Source organism: Plectropomus leopardus, chromosome 11 (genome assembly GCF_008729295.1).
Source record: "Plectropomus leopardus isolate mb chromosome 11, YSFRI_Pleo_2.0, whole genome shotgun sequence".
NCBI classification, from domain to species: domain Eukaryota; kingdom Metazoa; phylum Chordata; class Actinopteri; order Perciformes; family Serranidae; genus Plectropomus; species Plectropomus leopardus.
Window position 1 is genome coordinate 31010730 of NC_056473.1, and position 21991 is coordinate 31032720.

Consider the following 21991-nt stretch of genomic DNA (forward strand, 5'->3'; position numbering starts at 1 on the left):
CATGTATTAGAAATACATGTGAGAACAGTAGTGAGGGAATTGAAATGCTCCGTCTGCAGAAATGTCAATTTGAAAAACAGCAGCCTAACACATGCAGATGCTCGTTTATGTGAGTGTGTGTGTGTGTGTGTGTGTGTGTGTGTGAGTGTGGGTGTGAGTGTGAGTGTGAGTGTGAGTGTGTGTGTGTGTGTGTGTGTGTGTGTGTGTGTGTCGGCACCACCGAAGAAAATTGGAGAAAGAGTAAGAAGGTGGGAAAGGTATACGAGGGAGATGATGTTTGGATCGTTCTGCTTTGAGAGGCTTCACATCTGGTCACCCGGCCGCTGTGGGTGTGTTCTGGGCCACGTTTCTCCCCAAACCCTGAGTGTGTTTGGTTCTTCTCTTGTATGACAAAATCTGGATTCTCGTGCTTTGTTTTGTTTTTTTTTTCCCGTGTTTGGTTTCAGTCCTCTGCGGCTTCCAGTGTGTTTGGCTCTGACGGCTCTCACTTGTGCTGGGCGGGTTTGGTTCTTGCGGTTTAGATGTGTCCAGGGTGTAATGGAGCCAGCCGGGCCTGGTTCCGATGCAGTGGCAGGAAGACAGGCGGTACCGGTTGGGCTGGCAGTGCGGTTGGTTAACGCATATTCAGTGGGTCAGGCAAAAGTTTGTTTCAAGACTTTGGCCACAGCAATTTACATTGAGATTTGCTGCAGATGATTTTTAAATGCTGATTATCTCACCACAATGTTATGGAGGGGTTATTGTCATTAACGGGCAGGTGGAACCGTGCCAAACACTTCTTCCACTTCTTAGATGGAAACAGTTGAGCTCTTCTTGAGCTCAGATCTCTTCACCACGTCAGTTTGCAGCACCACTGCGATATTTTCACACAACCATTTCATTCGATTCATTTCAAAGCATCAGTGGTCCAGCACTGCGAGTCAGTAGATCCTGGGTCCTGGGATAGTCCGGGTTGGGTTGACTGTGCTGACTGGGTGTGTCTGATTAGAAGAGTAAGTCTTAGGACCCACCAGGAGACGCTGATAAACGCCAGGTCTGACTCGGTTTTATCGGGTTCTGGTTGTGTTTCTGATCAATGACTGGCATCTGAGCAGGGTATGAATGACTTTGTCGTTGCGGATTAGGTCTGCTTGGTTAAGAATCTGGCTCTGGGTTAGAGGTTCAGTCTGCAGAGGTACTAGATTCAGGACAGGCCAGAATGAGATGTGGTTCTGGTTACTTGTTCAGTGGGAACTACTACTGGACTCAGGTCGAGCTTGACTAGCCGTGCGTGGAGCACCGTAGAGGGTCACTGATGCTATGTGGTTATTCTGCATCACCTGGGGAAGAGGAATACAGAAAGTATGTGTTAGAATGAACTGGAATTGAAATAAATGATTATTCATTTTTCTTTTAAAAATACTGATTCAAGTTAATGGAACAACTTCTGTTTAGACAGAATTAGGTTCAGATCATATCATTAAGTCTGAATCTGTCATGCCACTAATGTTTTTTTTTTTATTTATTTCTATTTAAATATAACATTGGGACTGTTTTTTTTTTATGAGAGGGTTTGTTGCAAAAAGGAGGAAGCATGCTTTTAAAGGCTTTATTTTTACATTTAAAAAACGGCATCCTTTAGTTTTTTCTTTAAATTTTTGTTTTTGAGATTTAAAATTTTTTTTTTTTTTTTAAAAAACTGGCTTTTCAATTATTTTTAAAGACTTTTTTTTTTTTTTTTTTACCCTTTTTTCTGAATTTGGTGATTTTTATAGAAATACAACTATGGCAACTGATTTTTAAAGAAAACAAAAGTCTTTAAAAATCACCAAAAATGACACCTGACAATTTATCACTTCCAGCAACTAAACACATATTATCTTTGGATTTTCACATTTCTGATGCTCCTTGAAAACATCATGTGTTATTATACAGGTTTGTGAAACAAAATTCTATGAATTTTCCAAAATTTCAAGGTATCTTTAGTTTTCCAAAGCATGACAGTATGAATGCTTAATGTTTATGGAGAAAAATAAATAGTCCCTTTTACCACCTGCACAATGTCAATGTCAGTCACCTCAGGTGAAACTCATGACAATTTATTAAGATTGTGGGCAACATCTCTGCAGGTCAAACTGATTTAGGGTCAAATTCTGATCTGCTTGTGACCTGTGAGTTTGTACTGCTGTTGTTTTATTGTTGCTAAAATGCCCATGTAAGCTGCAGAATGTCCATTTAATGCATTGTGCATGCAAAGCTAAAGAGATACAGTATGTGTGCTCACCTCAAAGATCATCCTCTGCAGTCCAAAGCAGAAGGTAGAGCCGAAGGGGTTGGTGTTATTGGCTGATGAGGACCTGTCAAATATAAGCATGTGATAATGTCAGAGGACTCTCATTTGGATAATTGTCAAAAAAGTTTGCTATTTTCTTAGACCTATGTGGGACACATTTTAAAAAGCAATGTAATAATGTGATCCACTGAGTTTGTGTAGATAAGAGTGTGTATGATGTACCTGTGGAGGACTACAGGTTTCTCCATCGGATGACCGAGCAGTTCCTGAATCTGATCCCACTGAAAGATCCAAAAAGTTAGCAGACAGTTCAAGTGACAGCTTCTGAGGCAGCAGATAAAAAAAGCTTGTTTCTCCACTGCATTGTATCCTACGGTCACCAGAGCTGTCTAACAAGGCTGCTTAGGGGAACAACAACAAGATTGTGGTTGTATTAGCTTCAAGGCGATAGTACTGATGTGTCCAGTGAAAGAACATATTCATATAGACCAGTGGTTCTCAATTTTTTTTAACTACATACCCCCTTTTACATATTCTTATTAGCACAGTACCCTCTAGCCAGCATTTTCTTTTAAAGAGACACGCAATAAACAAATGTAAACATAACTATGGTAGTTAGTGATGGCACTGAAAATAGAAATAATGAATATAAAATGTTGTTTATTGAACATAAATTAAACTAGTATAAAAAAATCACTCAGGTACTCCCTGATTACTCCAAAGTACCCCCAGGGGTACTCCAACCTCCATTTGACAAACCACTGTGCAGCTGATAGGGCTGTAATGGTTCTACGAGGGTCACAGTCTGGTGAACACATCTGCACGCTGAATACACGGTATGTAGACGGATACGTGAAATGTGAAAGCAACGTTCACAAGCGCAAGTTCCACCTGAAACCTTTTAGCCGGACGCTATTTGCAACATTTTTGTTGTTTTGTTTTGTGTTTGGGTTTTTTGTTGTTTTGTTTTGGGTTTTTTGTTGTTTTGTTTTGTTTTGGGTTTTTTGTTGTTTTGTTTTGTTTTTTTATTGTTTTGTTTTGGTTTGGGTTTTTTTTTGTTGTTTTGTTTTGTTGATTTTTTTTTTTTTTTTTTTTTTTTTGGTTTGGTTTGGTTTGGTTGACAGTGCACATTAACAAACATTTCTTTTAATGTGCCAGTGTCAGCCGAGGGCTACTTTTCAACTGTTGCCCAGGTATTAAAATAGCCACTTCAAACAGAGACATTAAAGAATGCAAACAATTAAAAGCATGGATGAAAACATGAATACAAACTGAGGCAAAAGGTTACCACATCAAAAGCACACGAAGAAGACACTTCTATGTGACAGCAAACGGACAGTATGTACAACAAGATATAAAAAGTAGCCAGCAAGAAGTAGTTATGCAGATAAAAGATAAAGTATTAGCAAACAAGGCAGTTATGAACAATAAGACATAAGCATGAGCAGACATTGCACAGTCAGCAATAACATGATTTGAGTACATGCATTGCAGATGTAAAGACAGGTATTAGAGACACACTTGCACTGCGGTCTGTTTAAAATATGTGAAAATAAACATATTCTTATGCATTTTTGTGTTACAGCTAAGGGTGCATGATAATATCAGCATGTAGCTGGTATCAGCAGATGTTGGCTTTAAAATAAAATACTGGAGTCTGCCAACACGCTGATTTCTGCTGATATTTCATGCCACTTATTTTTTCTTATAAGAACAACACACAATGATTAGAATTTCTGTAGATATGCCAGTGTTATGTGCCAGGCTAATTTTCAACTGTAGTCCTTTGGCAAGATATTTTGAGACGTATAAAATGATAAAAATCACATAACAATGGCAGCAGCAAACCATAAAGACAGCAACAGCTACAGAACACAAGCAGGAACACCTGAGACAGAACACAAGCCATGCGAAGCAACAAGAAACAGCAGAAGACCAGAACAAAACAATAGCACAGCAGCAACAAATAGCATTTAAGCACAACATAGCCATGAACACAACATGAAGCAACAACGCATAGCTTTTTAGCACAAATACCCATGCGCGCAGCATGAAGCAACGACACACACTAAGCATGACATGCAGACATGTAGAGCAGCAAGAAACAGCAGTAGATAGAAGCAAAGATAAAATACAAGAGTCATAAGGTAGAGCCTTATTAAAACGCTAAAAGATGCAGTTATGGGTTAACAATAAGTCCGCATGCATTAAAACACAGGCAGGCCATGCAACACAAATTTAGGCAGGTTATCAATAAAACAGATATAAAGCAAACAGATTTGGGGGGAAAAAAGTGGTTATATATCAATATTTATATTTGTTATCTGACAAATGACACGTTATATATTGGAGGAAAAAAACTAATATGCTTATGCATTTTATTGTTACAGACAGAGTTGGAAACTAATTTTTTGTCCACCTGCCACTGTGATTAATGAGCTGACCAGCCACTTAATAGATTACCATTCTTTTTGTTGCTGGTGAGGAAAAGCAAATTTAGCAGCAACACTTGCATATTTTACCAGCATTTGGCTCGTGGCTGTTGCTAATTTCCGACCCTGGTTACAGCCCTATTATTCGTAAAATGAAGCAAGTGAAGTAAAGATCAAATGTTCAATCCTGTTTTTACTAAACCCAGCAATCATCTCACAATCAATTTTCTTCAATAATTGATGCAAATTCTGGATGCTTTCATGTAAGTGTAATATCACAACGCTTTAATTATATTACTTCCTCTGCAGTAACATCAGCAGATATTTGTAGCCACAGTATAAAACATAATAATAGGCAGCTTTAATGGATATGAATCAAAGGGTTTACGAGAGACACGGAGATCAGATTTCAGAGGCAGGGAAACAACTTAAGGTACAGAGTCTAAATCACAATGCTCAACTCGTGGAAAAAGACACCGGTCAAAGACACCTTGACAGATCATTACAGCGCCACCTTGGGGGGATTTACAACAAAGCACTGACCTCTGGCAAAATGTCACAGTGGTAGAAATTCTGTCTTTTTACTGACCTTGCTGTAGGTTGTTAAGATGCAGTCCTCTGTCTGAGAATCAGCGCCTTCTAGAGCGCAGGAACACAAAAACAGAGAAAAAAAACATAGTGTGAGGGGCGGATTAAAAATCAACATTATACCTTTGACATTGAGACAATTAGGGTTCATTCTTTGAGAGATTCTTGACTGATAACCGTCTCACCTTTCTTTATGACTAGTGGGATCTTAAAGTCACATCGATGATATCTGTGATGAGAGATAAAACAAATTAAAGAAAGAAAATTAAGGACAAAAATGCACAATAAGAGAAATACGGTCTAACATGATAACAAACCTTAAAACTTAAAAAAAAAAAAAACCTAGTCCGAATTACACGCCCAGTCCCTTTGACCAGCCGGGTGTGGTGACACATTTTGACAAATAAAGGCCTCTCTCAATTAGAAGCCAGGCCTGGTAACCATTCATTTCTGACTTTGTATTTTTTTTTGTTTTACTTTCTTGGTTTTTTTTTTATGTATATGGGTTGTTGTTGTTTTTTTTTTTCAGTTTTTTGGGGGCAAATTTTCAGATAATTTTCTTGTACTTGGTTCATTTCTTCTTTCATTGCTCACTACCTTCTTCCAATGTTATTGTAAAAAACAAATAAATTAATACATAAAGCCAATTTGCCCAGGTTTCAAACAGGTATATAAATAATTTCACTGTATTATCCATCTTTGCTGAGCAACAGTTTTTTGTGATAGGAAATAAAAGCCCATCCCATAGAGCCGTCTGTCCCAAATACAAGCCTGTTGAGGTCTATGATTTAAGCAGTAATTGCCTGGGCTATTAATTGAAGTTTTACAGCAATATCAGCTCTGAATGTGGATAATTTCACAAAGACATAAGACACAAAGGTGAAGGAAAATGCAGTAAAGGAATCATAAAGAAAGAGACACACAGAAACACTAAACAGCAAGATATTTACATATTGAAGTTGTAATGTCCAGGGTAGTTGGTATGGAGGACAAATTTCTTAACCAGGTGGGTTGTAGAGTCAAACAGGATATCCTGAAAAACACAAAATCACAGTCATTAAGATTGTGTGCACCATATGTTTGGCAAGACAAGCTCATTACAGTCCTGTTTAATGCAAACAGCGGGGTGAGTAGAGGCAGGAATACACCCCCGCACCCGTTCATTATTATCAGCCAGTATCACCAGCTGGCCTCTGAGCAGATGCTCAAGCTTCTTGTTCAGATGATCTGACAGGATATTTTAGTGAAATGTGACTGAAAACAGGATTCACACTAAACAGAAAAAAATTATATCAACTTGTCACCTCCGATAGATGGATACTGGGCTCATCACCATCATCGGCAGTAACATGTCTGTGCCTCATTGCAGCTTTGTTAACTATAAATTCTCCCCAAAACACACATTATTGTGAACAGTCAGAGGGTTGGCATTTTAACTCTTAACTACTTTAAGCATATTTAGTGGTGTCTTTTCCTTTCCCTTAAGGTCCGTCCACACCAAGAACAATAGCTATAACTGTAACTGTAACTATAACGAGACAGTTTTAAAAATTGTTCCAACTCAAGAGGATGTCGGAGTCCACACTACAACAACATCAACGAAAGTGGCGAACGATATCCTTTCAATCACTCCTAAAATGATTTCATGAATAGCAGAGATACAAACAGCCAATCAGAATCTGTCTTATTTAGATGTTACATAGATCCTGACATCTAATTTGAACCAAAAACATATGTTTTTGTGTTGAAAAAGATGTATGAAGACCATTTTACTATTTTTTTTTCTTTTTGTTTTTATCCCTGTGAATTTAGTCATTAATTCTCTCCGTTTAAACTAGACTCTGGACAGCAGGTGGTGGTGTTGACTGCTATCAAGAGAAGAAGATGAAAGAAAAAAGTTCCACATATTGATTAAAAAACATCACCTTAATATGATGATTTATAGGCTTCATAAAAACTTTGAATTTAGATCTAAATCCTCAGAATTGACTGACTTGACTTATGGCAAATTATGAATGGAAATTGTCTTCAAAAGACGACAGCTCACGTAATATAATGTTTGATTCTCCTAAGTTGTGTCGTCTTTGAAGAATTTCATGAGCCAATATCCTTCTAGTTTTCCGTTTGTTTCTCCTCAACCTCCTTGCAACGTACAGCAGTAACAGGTCATCAACATCCATTTTTGCGGCGTGCATAGCGCATGCTCTGCAATGCTGTTTACAGAACTTTATCGTTCAGTAGGGGTTCACATCGTAATCGTTATAGTTACAGTGCTTGGCGTGGACGACACTTTACCCAGAAGTTGGTCGGTGGAATCAAAACAAACTATGCCTAGCTCAACTTAAAACTCAGTGTGAATTAAGTCTCTCAATAGATAACATAGAAAACAGAGAACTGTCAATTTAGTTCTGATACAACCTCACCTTGCACATGGTGAATTTGCACAAATAATCTTCCCGCTCTACCTCACTACATACTTACACCAAACTTCTTCCAATTTGCACACTTTTATGTATAGTATTTCATGTTTATAGTATATTTGTAACATGTTTTTAGTATTTAGTAACTTAATTTTTGTATATTTCAAAGGGTTTTTAAGTATATTTTTATATTATATAGTCTACAAATATATACCTTATTCTTAGAGAATATGCTCAGGGTTATTTTTCTTATCGACAGAGTTTTTTTCCCTTCTAGTGTGACGTATGTATCACTGTGTTTTTACTGTTCCAGTGCAATGCCTTTATAAGCTGCTGCTGAAACAAAGAATTTCCCAGTCTGGGATAAATAAAGTATATCCATTTATTTATCTCTCAATATGTGTAACTGTGTGAATGCAACTTAAATAAAAACCACAATCACTAAAGGATACAGACTAATGCACACAAACATGCTGAGACCGTGTTTACGTACCACTCCGAGGGTGAAGTAGTTAAAGAAGTAGTCGTTACATTTTGAAGGAACCTGCTTGTGAGGCGATGGAGAGTGGATCTTCATCTAAAATAAACAAGAACACGTAATGATGAAAAGGATCGATGGCAATATATGTCTTCACAATTATTGCTACAATCACAAATGCTCAGAAGAGACATTTGCATTTTAAATCATGCTTCTTATAATAACTGAAAAATATCTGTCTGACAGAGCACCATGGCTTCAAGGCACTTCTCAGGACTTCTGCCTCTTGTCTAAACGTTCTCACCAAGTTGCGCTCTCAGGTACTGACATTTGGCAGAGATGGATTTAATGTGAATCTGTACTCTGTAAATTATTTCAGTTGTTATCCTTAGAAGTACCATGTCTGGCACCCAATCCTACTACCTACCATCAGCCACAGGGGAAACAAAAGCACTATCCTCTTCCTGTTTTGGTTGTGAATAGCTGACACACTTCCTTTGTGCCGTAAATCACTTCATTTTCCAGGGATGTCATACTTAGTGGCAGATAGAACTGCGTGGTGAAAACAAGGCTTATAGGAAGGTCTATATGCAGTGTTGTTATTCTAATGCCACTGGATTGTGCAATCAACATTTAATTCAGAAAGTTACGTTAAAGCATAAAAGTTGTGTATTTCGACTTTAAATGCTGAGGCTTTTTGTCTGTCTGCCGTTTGGTGCTGTGCTGGTGGTGTGCAGTGGGTTAATCAGGGTTTTTTCTCTCAGTTGGTTCTGGAAAAGGAGGAATGTGGTGAGATTGAACCAAAAAGCATGTTTGTGATGTATGATTTGCAAAAGTGCAGGGCTGGGTCACAATGCTCTTTCCACAGTCAATCACTCATATATTACACAGTCACTTATTTTCTAAAGACATTTCATAGTGAAGCTTGTAAAACCTTAGCTTTTATCAATAAATTGCCTGCGTACGATCAATTTATTTCTTGACAAATGAGCATAAATATACAGTATATCATGATTTCTTGTGATCCTACATTCAAGAAGTCAACTATTGAGCACATTCACATAAGTAAAAGGTTAAGACACAACTTGCCAAAAGTAGCATGTTAACTGGTAAAACACTCAATTAGTTTGGGTTAATCGTACAGCTGTCAGCATTAGCACGTTGATTGCTATGTGATTAAGGTCCGTACATGATGCTTTTTTGTCCTTTCTCTTTTAAAACTGCATTAATAGCGGGCCCATATTTACATCTTTAAGAGGCTGCACCAGGCTTTAAAGCCAGGTATCATATGAAACTAAAAGTCCTGAGGGGTCCAGTAGTACCAACTGTGTCGTGTGAATGTCTCAGGAAAGGAAAATAATGCTAAACAGGCTAATTTTAGGCTAAATTTTGACAATGGAGAAACAGTCTGGCCATTTCACAGGGGTCCCTTAACCTCTCACCTCAAGATATCTGAATGAAAATGGGTTCTTTGGGTACTCATGAGTCTCCCTTAATGCTTATCCCATGCAATTTTTGTTGTCATTTGATTCCTAATCAAGACAATCTGGTAAGTGTTGCTTTCTCTTGTCAGCACAGACTTCAAAAATGTTTTGTAATGCAAAATAATTGAATTGAAAGAATGGAATTTCAAAATGCAATTAATCGGAGTTCTGCATTTTATTGCAATTTAAAAATCTTATCTTTTGACCACCCTAATAAAAAGGTAATACATGTGACCTGTTAAGTGATTCAAAAAACAAACAGTTTCCCTACCTTGTCCTCTGACTTGTAGAAGACTTTATGCGGTGAGCCCAGAGCACCCAGTACATCCTGACAGGAATCTCCAAAGTAGATGCTCCTTTCTAGGGACTTCACTTTAGCATCAGTCATCACTCCTGGACCACAACCTGCACCCACACATTACAATACAACAGGAATGGAAATGACTCAATCTACATAAATAACAACAACAAAAAGGTCAAACAGCATATCAGCGACAATGGGTCTCATTCATGAAATGTCAGTAAATGTGTGAGTAGATCTGCACATCAGCAGGAAAGAGAAAGAAAGAGCGGGGAGAGAGAGAGCACAGGAGCAAAGTGAAAGGAGGGCTGAAAAGCAACTCGGTTGGCAGTGTTTGCCTCTGCCTCCCCAGCAGTGGGAGAGATGTGTTGCAGCAGAGAGTGGTAATCATTATCTGTGTGCTGCCATGGATCACCATGCGTACTAGACGCAGGAAGGGGCACAGCCTGCTCTGCTGAATCTGTCATGCACGAGTAGACTAACAAAAGGAAGAGAAGGAGGAGTGGTGTGAGGGAACACACCAAATCTTAGCTTGTAATACATGTTACAATATAAAAAATATGTATATTTTATATAAAATGTAATATGATATGGGCCTATTTTAATAGTACTTAACTGGGCTCTGGCCCAAAACTAAACATAACAGAGCATAATACAAACTGGCTGGCTGGCTGGAGCCCACGCCAGCTGACATTGAGCAAAAGGTGGCAATTTAGAGTCATCGATTTTACCAAACCTGCATGTCTTTGGACTGTGGGAGGAAGCCGCAGAACCCAGAGAAAACCCACACTGACACAGGGATGTAAACTCCACACAGAGGGGTCTCCCAACCCATTTCTAATAAGGACAAGCAGTATTTATTTACACAAACACTACGAGCAGTCAGAGCCGGGTGTAGATTTTGTTAGTTACCTACAGAGGAATCAGAGCCCCTAACATATTGATGAATGCTGAAATAGACGTAAACCTCCTTCTGCAAACAGCGCATACACAAATTCACTTTGCTCACGTCATGAATGAGACCCACGTTTACCATACAGCTAGATATACATGGTGCAGCGAGCCAGGTATACAAAGGTACACTATGAAGGATTTAATTGATTGAATCACTTTGTAAACTTGTTGAAGTTTATTATCACTATTGAGGTAGGAGAATTAAACATCCTGTGAATCAAAACCCAGATATGAGGATATGTGAGGAAAACACTTTGGCCACATGTTGATTCTTATCATAAATATTACACAGACACAGAGGCATATTCTACCTGCAGTGAGAAGACGGAGTTTGAGTCCCAGAGGCCCTGCCTGATCTCTCAGGACGTCCACACACTCTGCAAAGATGTTACCAAGGAAACAAGCCAGCGGCATCACCGGAGCTCTGAAAACAGAGAGAACAGTGTTCCCTTGTTTCTGAGGTTTTGCATTTATGCTTCTTGTGTGTTTCAGCTGTTAACCACATTCTTTTTCGGTTTGTCACATCTTTAACTGTGGAAACGCTACAAAGTCATGATAATATGTGAGGATTTCACACAGGGATTATTGGCCATGTGGGAGAATTATGATTCAAATTGTGCTTAACAAACATTATTCACAATAACCATAAAATGTTATACTTTCACATTGTTCGAGGCTCATCACACTAAAAGCCATTAATCATTGACTATCTGCGTCATCCACAAAATAACTGTTTGTGAGCCTAGCATGCTCCCAAGCTGCTAAAAAAGATCTGTTTTTTTTGTTAATTCAGACATGTTTGTTGTATTTTAACTGTGAGTGGTGTGATGCTAATAATTTTACAGGAATAATAAACTTTGGTACAGGTACATATGTCTCCCTTAAGTGATGTCTAGTTTGTGTATCTGCGTGTGTGTGTGTATCTGCATGTGTGTGTGTGTGTGTGTGTGTGTGTGTGTGTGTGTGTTACCTTGTTTCTTGCAGGTTGTTGCCGGTGTAGATGTGCATCCTCTTGACCATGGCCCCATGTGGAATCTGCAGGGAGGCCAAACCCATGGCAAAGTTAGGCTGCCAAGGCAAAACAACTGGGAGTAGTATGGGACTTGTATGTATACAATGTTTATGTGTGCACATAAACAACAAATAAATGATTGACAGAAACAGATTTTCCCCCCATTTATACAGATGTGATCATTATATGAGGAAGCGCTGTGGTGTAAAACATCTCATAACAAACTGACTGACCTAAATACACACGTTTCAGAGGTAAAAACAAACAGTGTTTCCACTGACTGAGACACTACGTTTAAATCCAGTTTGGATCTCTGTCAGGCAGCAGTGTTTAATCCCAGAGGTCCAGTATCCAATCAAAATTCATTGTGACTCAGCAGAGGTTATTTCTGTGCTGATTCTCTGTGTATTTCAGAGCACGAGATGCTTTTACAAATTTTAAAAAATATATATATAAAGTCACCCTTTTTATGATGGGGCTTATTTGCCCCAACAAAAGTTTCATTTTGCATTAACATTTTCAGCATTAATTAAGTCCAAAGGAAAGTTAAAAGGATTCTTCAAAAACAAGCCACACATTAATTGCCATTCAAGAGATTAAATTAATTGAACAGAATGAACAATTTCACAAGTTCACAGGGATTTTCCCTTTGTCATTACGGCTATAATGCAAACTAATAAGGGAAAAATAATTAAAACAAATATGGAAAAGAAAAGGGGATCTGAATATCTATTGTGCATAAAGCAATATAAAGCCTCCAGTGTTTTTATTTATTCTCAGTACTAGGCTAGGACGGTATTTTTTTTTTTTAATCTTCATGCCTTTTAACATCTCACCACTGTGGGAAAAAAGCTGAGCTGCTGGTGATAGAAGTCATTGTAGCATGTATGACATTGTCAAGCCTACAATGCTGCGTGTCTAATATGCTATTAGCCTACTTAGAGAAGTCTTGCTGGGTTTAAATAGGCCTACTTATGAACCATGGAAGTATGAATAGATAGGAAATAAGCCCCCGTCATCCTTCGATTCTTCCTGCAGGACCTTGCAACACTTGTTGCCGCACATCAGTAAGATAAATAGAGATGTTGAGCAGTTTGTGAAGCACTTTGAGGTGTGTGGATAGAGGTAAAGTTGGGGCAATTTCCAGTTTTTCCGCTCCAGTCCAGTATAAAGGCTTTCACTGTTTTGGTTTGTGCAAACTGGCTGAACTGGCAGTCATCATTATGTCATGTTCTGGCACTTTTAAAAGTAGACTTCCACAGTGCCAAGTCCAACTCAACTTGTGGTAGTAATAAGCAATATGACAGTTTGATTATTGTAATATCATGTTTGTTAACTTAGTAATGAAGCAACTAGTGTTATAAAGGTTGCGTGTAATTTACTGACAAGCAGAGGTGGCTGGTGTCTGCAACATGAGAGAGATCAAATTTCAGGCTCACCTTGATTTATGAAACTAAAATAGTCCCAAACAAGGCTTTTTTAATAGTCCTGTTATCCCCGCCACTCGCAGCTGCCACCTTTCTCAGCTGAGCGGCTGGTTCCACCAGTAGAGACTGACCCCTGGTGGCTTGTGCTGTGCACTACATCACCACAATACAGCATCTCTGTATCAGTTTAATAAAAAGAGGAGTGCTGTATTTTTGACAATATTGGGGAAAAAAATCAGACCTTAAGGATTTCTTATTACTCTGGTATACTGTAATATGCTGATGCCGCCCAAGCCTCAGTACACAGAGTCAGTTTTATCTAACAAAAATGCATTCAGCTAACATCTTACATGGTCAAAACAAACAGGAAACAAACTTCAAGTAAGTGTTGAGCTTTCGAAAATGAAATGCAAATATTGCGACTCAAACTAGAAGCTGAAAGTAGCACATCTGTTCACAACAAGCAAGCACAAGCTGTTTTTTCACTGAACCAAACAAAACCATTCAACTAACTCAGCATGCAGCTCAGAGCAGAGGGGAAGGTTTGAGAATCAATACAGTTATCATATCAAAGATTATGTTGGAGCAGCAGAATGGCAAAACCAAAAATGTGTGATAAGCTGCAAAAGCCTTATCAATGAGGTATGGAGTACGCTAAGGGAGTAGTAAAAACATCAATACGTGATGAAGATTTGACAATAGAAAGCTGCAGAACGGAGCAGACGGCAGAGCAGCTGTTTCATGACATGCATCAGCTGTACAGTACAGACAGTAAAACACCTGACTAATTATACACCCCAAATTCACAAAAACATAACACTTTCAATATGTATAAACATGCAGTTTGCCTTTGACATTTTCATACTGTCTTGAAAGTCTAAACTGTAATTCGCTGGGCATCGGCGTTGTCGTGGAGAATTTAATTATGAACTTGTGTTGCCAGAGCCAACCCAGTTCCCTAAACTCCCTACTGCTGTCTGATTTTTACTGCTTATATAACACTGCAAAGAGTCTGACATCTCAACAGCATAACACTTGAATTCCTACTTGGTACATTTTTGAGATCTGACACAGTTCCTTTTAACATTACAGAAAATCGGCCTCAAAAGTTTTGCATCCTGGGAAGAGGATCACATCTCAAAGCATTTTCTATCACTGACATCCAAGAAAAAAAAATGCACAAGATTAAACAAGCAGTGAGACAATCACATTCTCAGCATGCTTTTGGTTTCTTCATTAATCATCATGATAAAACAACATCTTGCTGCAAGGAATTCAAAAACAAACTTGAGGCAAACTTAAGATTTGACGTCAGATGTTTGCATATAAAGGGAAATCACTTTAATCACAATGCGACCCGATTACCCCCCGGACGTTAAGACACAGCCTCTGAGCCAGGGATACTCAACTTACTCTGCTCAGCTGCCCCAAATCTAGGTTTTTAAGAAGTTTTAAGGATTTAAGGACATATCTAGGATTTTAGGATGTTTTTAAGGTATTAGGACGTTACTAGGATTTAAGGAAGTTTTTTGGATTTTAGGACATTTGTAAGAATTTTGAGCACGTTTCTAGGCTTTTAGGACATTTCTGGTATTTCAAGACATATCTAGGATTTGAGGATGTTTCTAGGATTTTAAAACATATCTAGGATTTTACATTACTACGACCTCTGTCAGGGATGCAGGGGATCCTCCCCTGACATGTTTTTTTTAAAACTTTTTTTTATTAACTATGTATACTAAAAGTACAAAACCAAATCCCAGTGCTTATAACTTTTATTTTATAGTGAATTAGAGAATGGTTGGGCTGATCCTGCACCCTGCTGAGGTCAAGATTTGGTCGTGGGCCATACGTTGAGTATCACTGCTCTAAGCCTTTCTTCTCCATCTTGCTGGCAAACAAACTGACTCTCACCTCATATTTTGGGGCTTCATTCCATGAGTCCAGTTGAAAGGAGAAGGACAGGCCTCGAAAGTTGAGATGGAACAATTGCTCTGCAGCATTGTAAACTGGAATGAAGATTAAAAGATGTCATGAAAGAGAGAAATAAGATCAGAGTGTAAGTTCATTTGTGAGACATCCTTAGTGTGTTTATGTTTTGTAAAGTACCTCCAGGATGCGTAGCTCCAAATGACTGATCTATCTGCTCTATTGTGGGGGCAATGGCCTGAGAGTTGAAATGGACTCCACTAAAACACAAAACAACACACACACACACACACACACACACACACACACACACACACACACAGAGCCAAAGTTACATCTATTACCATTCATGCAGGATGTACTGCATTAGCTGTGGAGATTAGCAGAATATATTTCACACAAAGACAATCATTCTTACTGACTTTAAGAAACACATTAACGCAGCTACAGTAACTCCATTACTGTGACGTCTTTCACTAAGTAGCTGTATATCTTTAAAATGGACGGTGTACTATACAAATAATGACCATTATATAGATCCATGCCTGTATATATACAGGCCATTTAACAGTAACAGCTGAGAGTCTAAGATGGTTTCATCCTGGCTACCTCAGATGTTGTTCTACAAGTTTCTGAACACCTTTGACCTCAGTTTGGTGACATTTTTTCTACTCACCAGTATTTCAACTTGACTTTGCTCAGGTCATACACTTCAATCACCTGTCATTCAGAAAGAGGAAAAAAGTTACAAAAAAAGTTTGTTTAATGTCAATAATTGCCAGTTATCTAGAAATGTTGGGACTAGCATTGCAAATTGTAAGAATTTTCCTTAATCGATTAATCAGAAACATTAAGGGTTGATTATTCAATTATTGTTATTTGAAAATAAATAAATATAAACACTGCTTTACTTCAAACAATACCAAATGCGTTTTTCCTCCGTGAAAGCTAAAAGCAACATATTGCATATACTTTGACAAGTATTTCATAGCCAATTAAGACGATTCAATTTCACATGTTCGGTTAAATTCTTAACAACTGATTAATCGATCATTGATTACTTGTTATCATCCCTAGTTGGGACATTTCGCAACTGCTGCTGCTAAATAACTGTGGAGAAAGAAATAACATAACTCTCTCTCCTTAATATCTGGTGTGCAGGCTCAAGTTCCCGTCTAATGTCAACTAATAAATATCCAAAACCCTGAGCTTACTGAGAGGCAGTCTCTTTCATTCTCCTAAAATCAGCAGTTTTCACCTTGAGTCTCTGATTTGTGGCATCAAACAGCAGTTTAATCCCATCCTGAGTCAAGTTCAGTATGAGGTCATGGCTGAGTGGCGTCTGGAGAGATAAACAAACCAATTAACAGAGAGGCATCCATGAACAGATATTCACACGGCCCAGCAACCTATATCAGGTTTTCAATGAGGTTTTCAACCTCATGTAAACAAGGCACACACTAAGATTGTAAAAAAGACAAAAATGGATAATTTCATGTGGATTAATATATGTTTGAAGGAATGGCTGCTTTGACAATGCAAGTCTTTGTGCTCAATTCCTATTTATTCCCAGATACAAGTTTTTGTTTTGCTGTCCACACGTTTTTTCTAAATCATGTGTCTCTGTAAACCTTCAGTAGCTGCTGGAAATGCCTGTTCTATAGTTCTTCTGTAGTGGAGCATAAATGCAAAGTTATAAAGTTGTGTCATTTTTCTTCTGTTGTGTGTGAGCATATCAATGAAGCAAAATGCTGAGGGGACCCACTGTGCCAACAGTGACCCTGAAAACATGTGATGGATTTGCAGTCTAATAATGAACAAATAGTTATGCTTACAATATTGTTCTGTGAGTAAAAAAGTACATAAATATAAACACTGTAACAGCGTAAACGTGCTGCAAGGGACTTTTGAACATGTCAAGCTGTAAACAAAAAAAGCTGAAAAAAGCTTAGTTTGCAGTTCAGACCTACAGACATTGTTAAGTGACTCATTTATCACGCCAACCTGTTTTTTTATTCCAGTACAGCAACTACCTTATTGCCCTGTTCTTGGTATTATTTGGCATATTAACATGTTGTGCCTTTGCAGCGCCAATGGTCTTGAGGCAAATATATGCACAGTTTTGGTTACAGTGCTATACATTTTGGTAATTGCACTGTATTCTTGTAGTATGTTTAATTTCACTGTGTTATAAGTAAATGTGTTGTTAACATTTAGTGAAATAAAATTTAATATGTGGTCATTTATCAGAGGTGTAGACCTTGAGCTCATGAAAGACAAATGTGGACCTTGTGGCCGGACCAGTTGGGAATCTAGACTAGAGTGACGTAAAACTCACATAAATATCTAATATGACTGTTCACACAGCAGCTGCATTGCAAAGAATCTGACTTGTATCTGATTTAGTACGATACAGGAAAGTGGCCCATATCAGAAGTGAAAAACTCTGATTACATATTCCATGTGATTTGCACTGCTCACACAGTTAAATAAATAAAAACATAAACTAAAAAAACAGATCAGAATCAGATCAAAAACAGAAAGAATTCAACACCTTTTAAGACTTTTAAAGGATGTCTGACTTCAACCTGCTTCTCCAAACTGGAGGCGTGTCGACTGACATCTACTTTATGTAATGTAATGTCTATGGATAAGTACCCCATACAACCCCACTCCGAAAAATCTGAACAATCCCTTTAAACAAGCTGACAGTTTTGTCAGTGTTTTAGTGTGAGAATGTGCCCATAAATAGAGAAATTTGGCCATCTTACCTGTTCACTGTATAGCACCTGGACATTTTTGATGATGCGGCAGTGTTTCTGCAGAATAGAGATGGCCTGGGCCAATGGCATCCCTGAAAACACAGACGTAACACACACAAATTAAGGAGAGACACATTACTTCTCATGAAGTCATCAACACTTAATAACATGTATATAAAAAATATTTTCATACACCTTTAAACATTAACCTTTTGAAAGCTGAATCAACATCACTTTTCTTGTGTTGCTTCACAATCTTTTAAACCTTAAAATGCTGAGTGCATTGCTTGGCCTTCTTTTGAAAACATGGTAAGACGTGAACAAAGGTAAAAGATGTTTTTTTAGTCATTTTTTAAACAAAGTTTAAAAAACGAAATTCGAGTTGAAGGATGCATGATTAAAATCAACAACAGCTTAGCAAGAAATGTCCTGCAAATTGCAAAAATAAAATAAAAAGTGAATTTGCAAAATTATTTTTGAAAATTATTTAATTTTTTTAATTATTATATTTTTAGTAATTAATAAATTATTAAATAATTATTTAAAGAACTTTTTGTGTTTTTATTTACTTTTTTCAACAATATTTAGCTCATTTTTGGGGAATTTCCTTTTAAAATACTCATTGCCTTCGTCCCATGTTTTTGAAAGAAATCAAGCTTATTTGCTCAGGTTTCAAAAGGCCAACGAATGGCTTGTAGTCTCGTGTTTTTTCCCTCCATTTGTGTTTAAGCTTTTATGACTTGTAAAACTCACCTAAGGCGAATTCCCATTGCTCATTTCCTAGTGATCTCTCAGGCACCACCTCCAGATCCAGCATTGGCAAGTAGTGGGGGGCAGCTCACCTCAAAACACAATGGGACCCTCTGAGGGACCCTTTCTCTTCGCCTGTCTTTCCCTGATCGCAGCACAGTCTCACTACAGTTTCAGCTAGCTACTTTTAATTCATAACTCTACTTTTTTGAATAAAAAGCCACCAAATTCACGTGGGCATCAAACAGCTACTTGACGTATGGGTTACAGTAAAACGTGGCCACTTTCTCGCATGTCATAAGTAATAAAAAAATGTGTTAAATACTCAAAAATGACATCAACAGAGCCACCTAAGGCTGAACACCTAAGGCTTACAGAGACACATATGTTTTAAATTAGTGTTTAACAAGTTACTGACAGCTTGCACACAAACAAAATAACGTTACGCAATCTGCCAGCCAACCAAAAACGTACAAGGCCAGCTGTCAGGTAACCTATTGCTTGTTTGTGTGTTTCAAAATCGATTACAACAAAAATTGTACTCGATTAGAAGTCAAGATAAACAAACAAGATAAGTCAGACGTGTTCAACAGACACACACGTCTCCAATTTAACACGAACGGTTACTGTGCTATCTCCAGCAGAGAGTACCTGATCCAGTGATAAACACCTGACAAAATAGAGGCACGAAAACAATTTCTCCGGACCGGACTGTTCTCACTGTTAGCTATCGTTATCTGTCACTGCCGTGCGGTTACGAAAGCATCAAACCTTGACAACAACACTGCTTCTTTGCGCTATGTTGCTAACGTTAGCTGACGAGCTAACTGCCCTCTGCGCGACGGTAACAAAGTATAAATATAAAATAACGCGTGTGCAGAAAAAAACAAATCTAAATTCAAGAACACCGCGGTCCAGACTGGCACGACATAAACAAAGAAAGCTCGCCAAGCCGTCGGCTGTCGTTGCTGTTTTTCTTTCTTCCTTTCAGCGAAGGTTCAAGCTTTTTTTTTTTTTTTTTTTTGGAGCTAGCTCTTGTGCCGCTCGAGCGCGAATACAAAGTCCTCGCGGTGAGACGTTTCCCTTGTAACTCAAAAGCTCCTCGGTTGGTAAATGCCCACCGTGTCCCTTGCTCGGGTTTAATGTGTCTTCAATGTCAGGAGCAGATAAAGAGCAACACAGTGTCCAAACAACAGCAACTTCAGGCATCAACAACAGCCAGGAGGATCAGCTGATCATTCAACTTCCTGTGTTGGACGCGCGTTCTCGGGTCGGCGTGATGACGTCATGGTCAGCTGATGCAGTCGGCTCAGAGGAAGCGGCTGCGAGGAGTCTCGCGGATTTGATGGCGTTTGTAAATGTTGTCATAAAGTGAATCATCAGAAACTAATGAAAAGCAAGAGGTGACAAAAGTCTTTGCACTGTGTTGTCGTAATAAAATAAAACTTACATGAACAAAACTTTTGTTTTTAAAATTGTAGTTGTATTTAAGGCATCGTAGCCTATAAATAAACTTAAATGCATTTATATATACATATAAATACACACACACACACACACACACACACATACATATATATATATATATAAAGAGGAGGAGGAGCTGTCATGGCAGGACAAGCCCCTGCACGGCTTGTACCACCGACAGATACTAGCAGTGGCTGATATCGAGAAATCCTAGCAATGGCTGGAAAAGGCTGGTCTGAAGGACTGCGCAGAGGCACTGATCATCGCTGCACAAGAACAGGCACTCAGCACAAGAGCCATAGAGGCCGGGGTCTACCACACCAGGCAGGACCCCAGGTGCAGGCTGTGCAAAGAGGCCCAGGAGACAGTCAGCAGGGTGTAAGATGCAGGTGGGCACAGCGCACATGGAGCGCTATAACCAAGTAGCTGGCATCGTGTACAGGAACGTCTGTGCTGAGTTTGGACTCAAAGTCCCAAGCTCCAAAAGGAAGATTCCTCCAAAGGTGGTGGAGAATGACAGGGCCAAGATCCTGTGGGACTTCCAGATCCAGACTAATAAACTGGTGATGGCTAACCAACCAGACATCCTGGTGGTCGATTAACAACAGAAGAAGACAGTAGTGATAGATGTAGGAATCCTGAGCGATTGCAACATCAGGAAAAAGGAGCATGTGAAGCTCAAGAAATACCAAGGGCTGAAAGAGGAGTTAAAGGTGTGGAAGGTGAAGGCAGCGGTGGTATCAGTGGTTGTCGGTGCACTCTGGGTGGTAAGACCCCCAAACTGAGACAGTGGCTCCAGCAGATACCAGGAACAACATCTGAGATCTCAGTCCGGAAGTGTACAGTCCTAGGAACAGCAAAGATACTTTTTGTTTTGTTTTTAATATATAAAAACATAATACATGTTATCATAATCACTTACAGTTACTGAGAAAGAAATACCTTCTTTTGGCACACTTTTGGGCAAAGCCTTTGAGACAAATATGAGCGCAACATTTATGCACTTAAGTTTTGGAGACTTTTCAGCTTTATTGCCCCATTTAAAACATTTGTTAGAAAAATAATCAAAACGTAATTAAATGTAAGAAGTTACATTACTCGTATGAAATAATTAAGTTATAACTTATTACATTCTTACCAAGATAACCATTAACCTCTCATCTATTACAATTCAAAAGTAACCTTCCCAATACTATATATGCATATATATTATAGACAGACGAACAGACAGATAGATAGAATAAATGTTTGTTTGCAATAGAGCTTATTTTCTGTAATGATCCAAAATTGAGTGGAAAAAAACAGAATCCCATTGACTTTTTGACGAGGTGTAAAGAACAGAAACAAATGCAAGAATTCATACATGTTTATTATGAAAAACATCCAACATTTTGAATTGAATATCTCATATTTCAGAATCCTCCGACAAGAAAAGCTCAACCAAAAAAAAAAAAAGAAAACAGAGGGAAAGACAGACCACACACACAGGAAGGAGAAACTTGGAGGGTGTACAAGCCACTAAATATCACAGAGTTCTTCTTTGGATCTCTAAATAAAACCAAAGTATAAATAACTTAAACACGTAAGAAGATAAACAGTTTTAAAAAATGAAAGAAAGAAAATGTTTGTGGGGGTTTTTTTTGGGTTTTTTTTGCCTTAATGCCTGCATTAAGAAAATTGAGAGATGGAGTATCAAGGTGTTTACATGGGTAACC

General features: G+C 38.4%; 1 protein-coding gene across 2 annotated transcripts; it reads right to left on the minus strand.

Annotated features, from left to right (window-relative positions):
* Positions 1-138: 138 nt before the first annotated feature.
* On the minus strand, positions 139-20044 carry phaf1 (phagosome assembly factor 1). 2 transcript variants are annotated; one of them, XM_042495661.1, is made up of 16 exons: positions 18813-20044; positions 18069-18151; positions 16556-16639; positions 15974-16017; positions 15478-15557; positions 15283-15377; positions 11900-11964; positions 11241-11353; positions 9946-10079; positions 8206-8289; positions 6243-6325; positions 5478-5521; positions 5294-5343; positions 2495-2553; positions 2264-2336; positions 139-1319 (listed from the first exon to the last, which is right to left on the minus strand). In XM_042495661.1, the coding sequence occupies exons 1-16, from the start codon at positions 18874-18876 to the stop codon at positions 1224-1226; spliced, it is 1251 nt and encodes a 416-aa protein (XP_042351595.1). In that variant the 5' UTR covers positions 18877-20044; the 3' UTR covers positions 139-1223. The 2 variants fall into 2 exon arrangements, with proteins under 2 accessions (XP_042351595.1, XP_042351594.1); XM_042495660.1 differs by having other exon boundaries at positions 11900-11997.
* Positions 20045-21991: the final 1947 nt, after the last annotated feature.

Excerpts from the sequence above, each read along its gene's own strand:
- phaf1 (XM_042495660.1), bottom strand. The coding sequence starts at position 18,876 with ATGCTGGATCTGGAGGTGGTGCCTGAGAGATCACTAGGAAATGAGCAA. Across the intron at positions 15,378-15,477 it reads TGGAGCTACGCATCCTGGAG|TTTACAATGCTGCAGAGCAA; the intron begins GTACTTTACAAA and ends TCTTCATTCCAG. Across the intron at positions 10,080-11,240 it reads ACTCCGTCTTCTCACTGCAG|GTTGTGGTCCAGGAGTGATG; the intron begins GTAGAATATGCC and ends GTGTGGGTGCAG.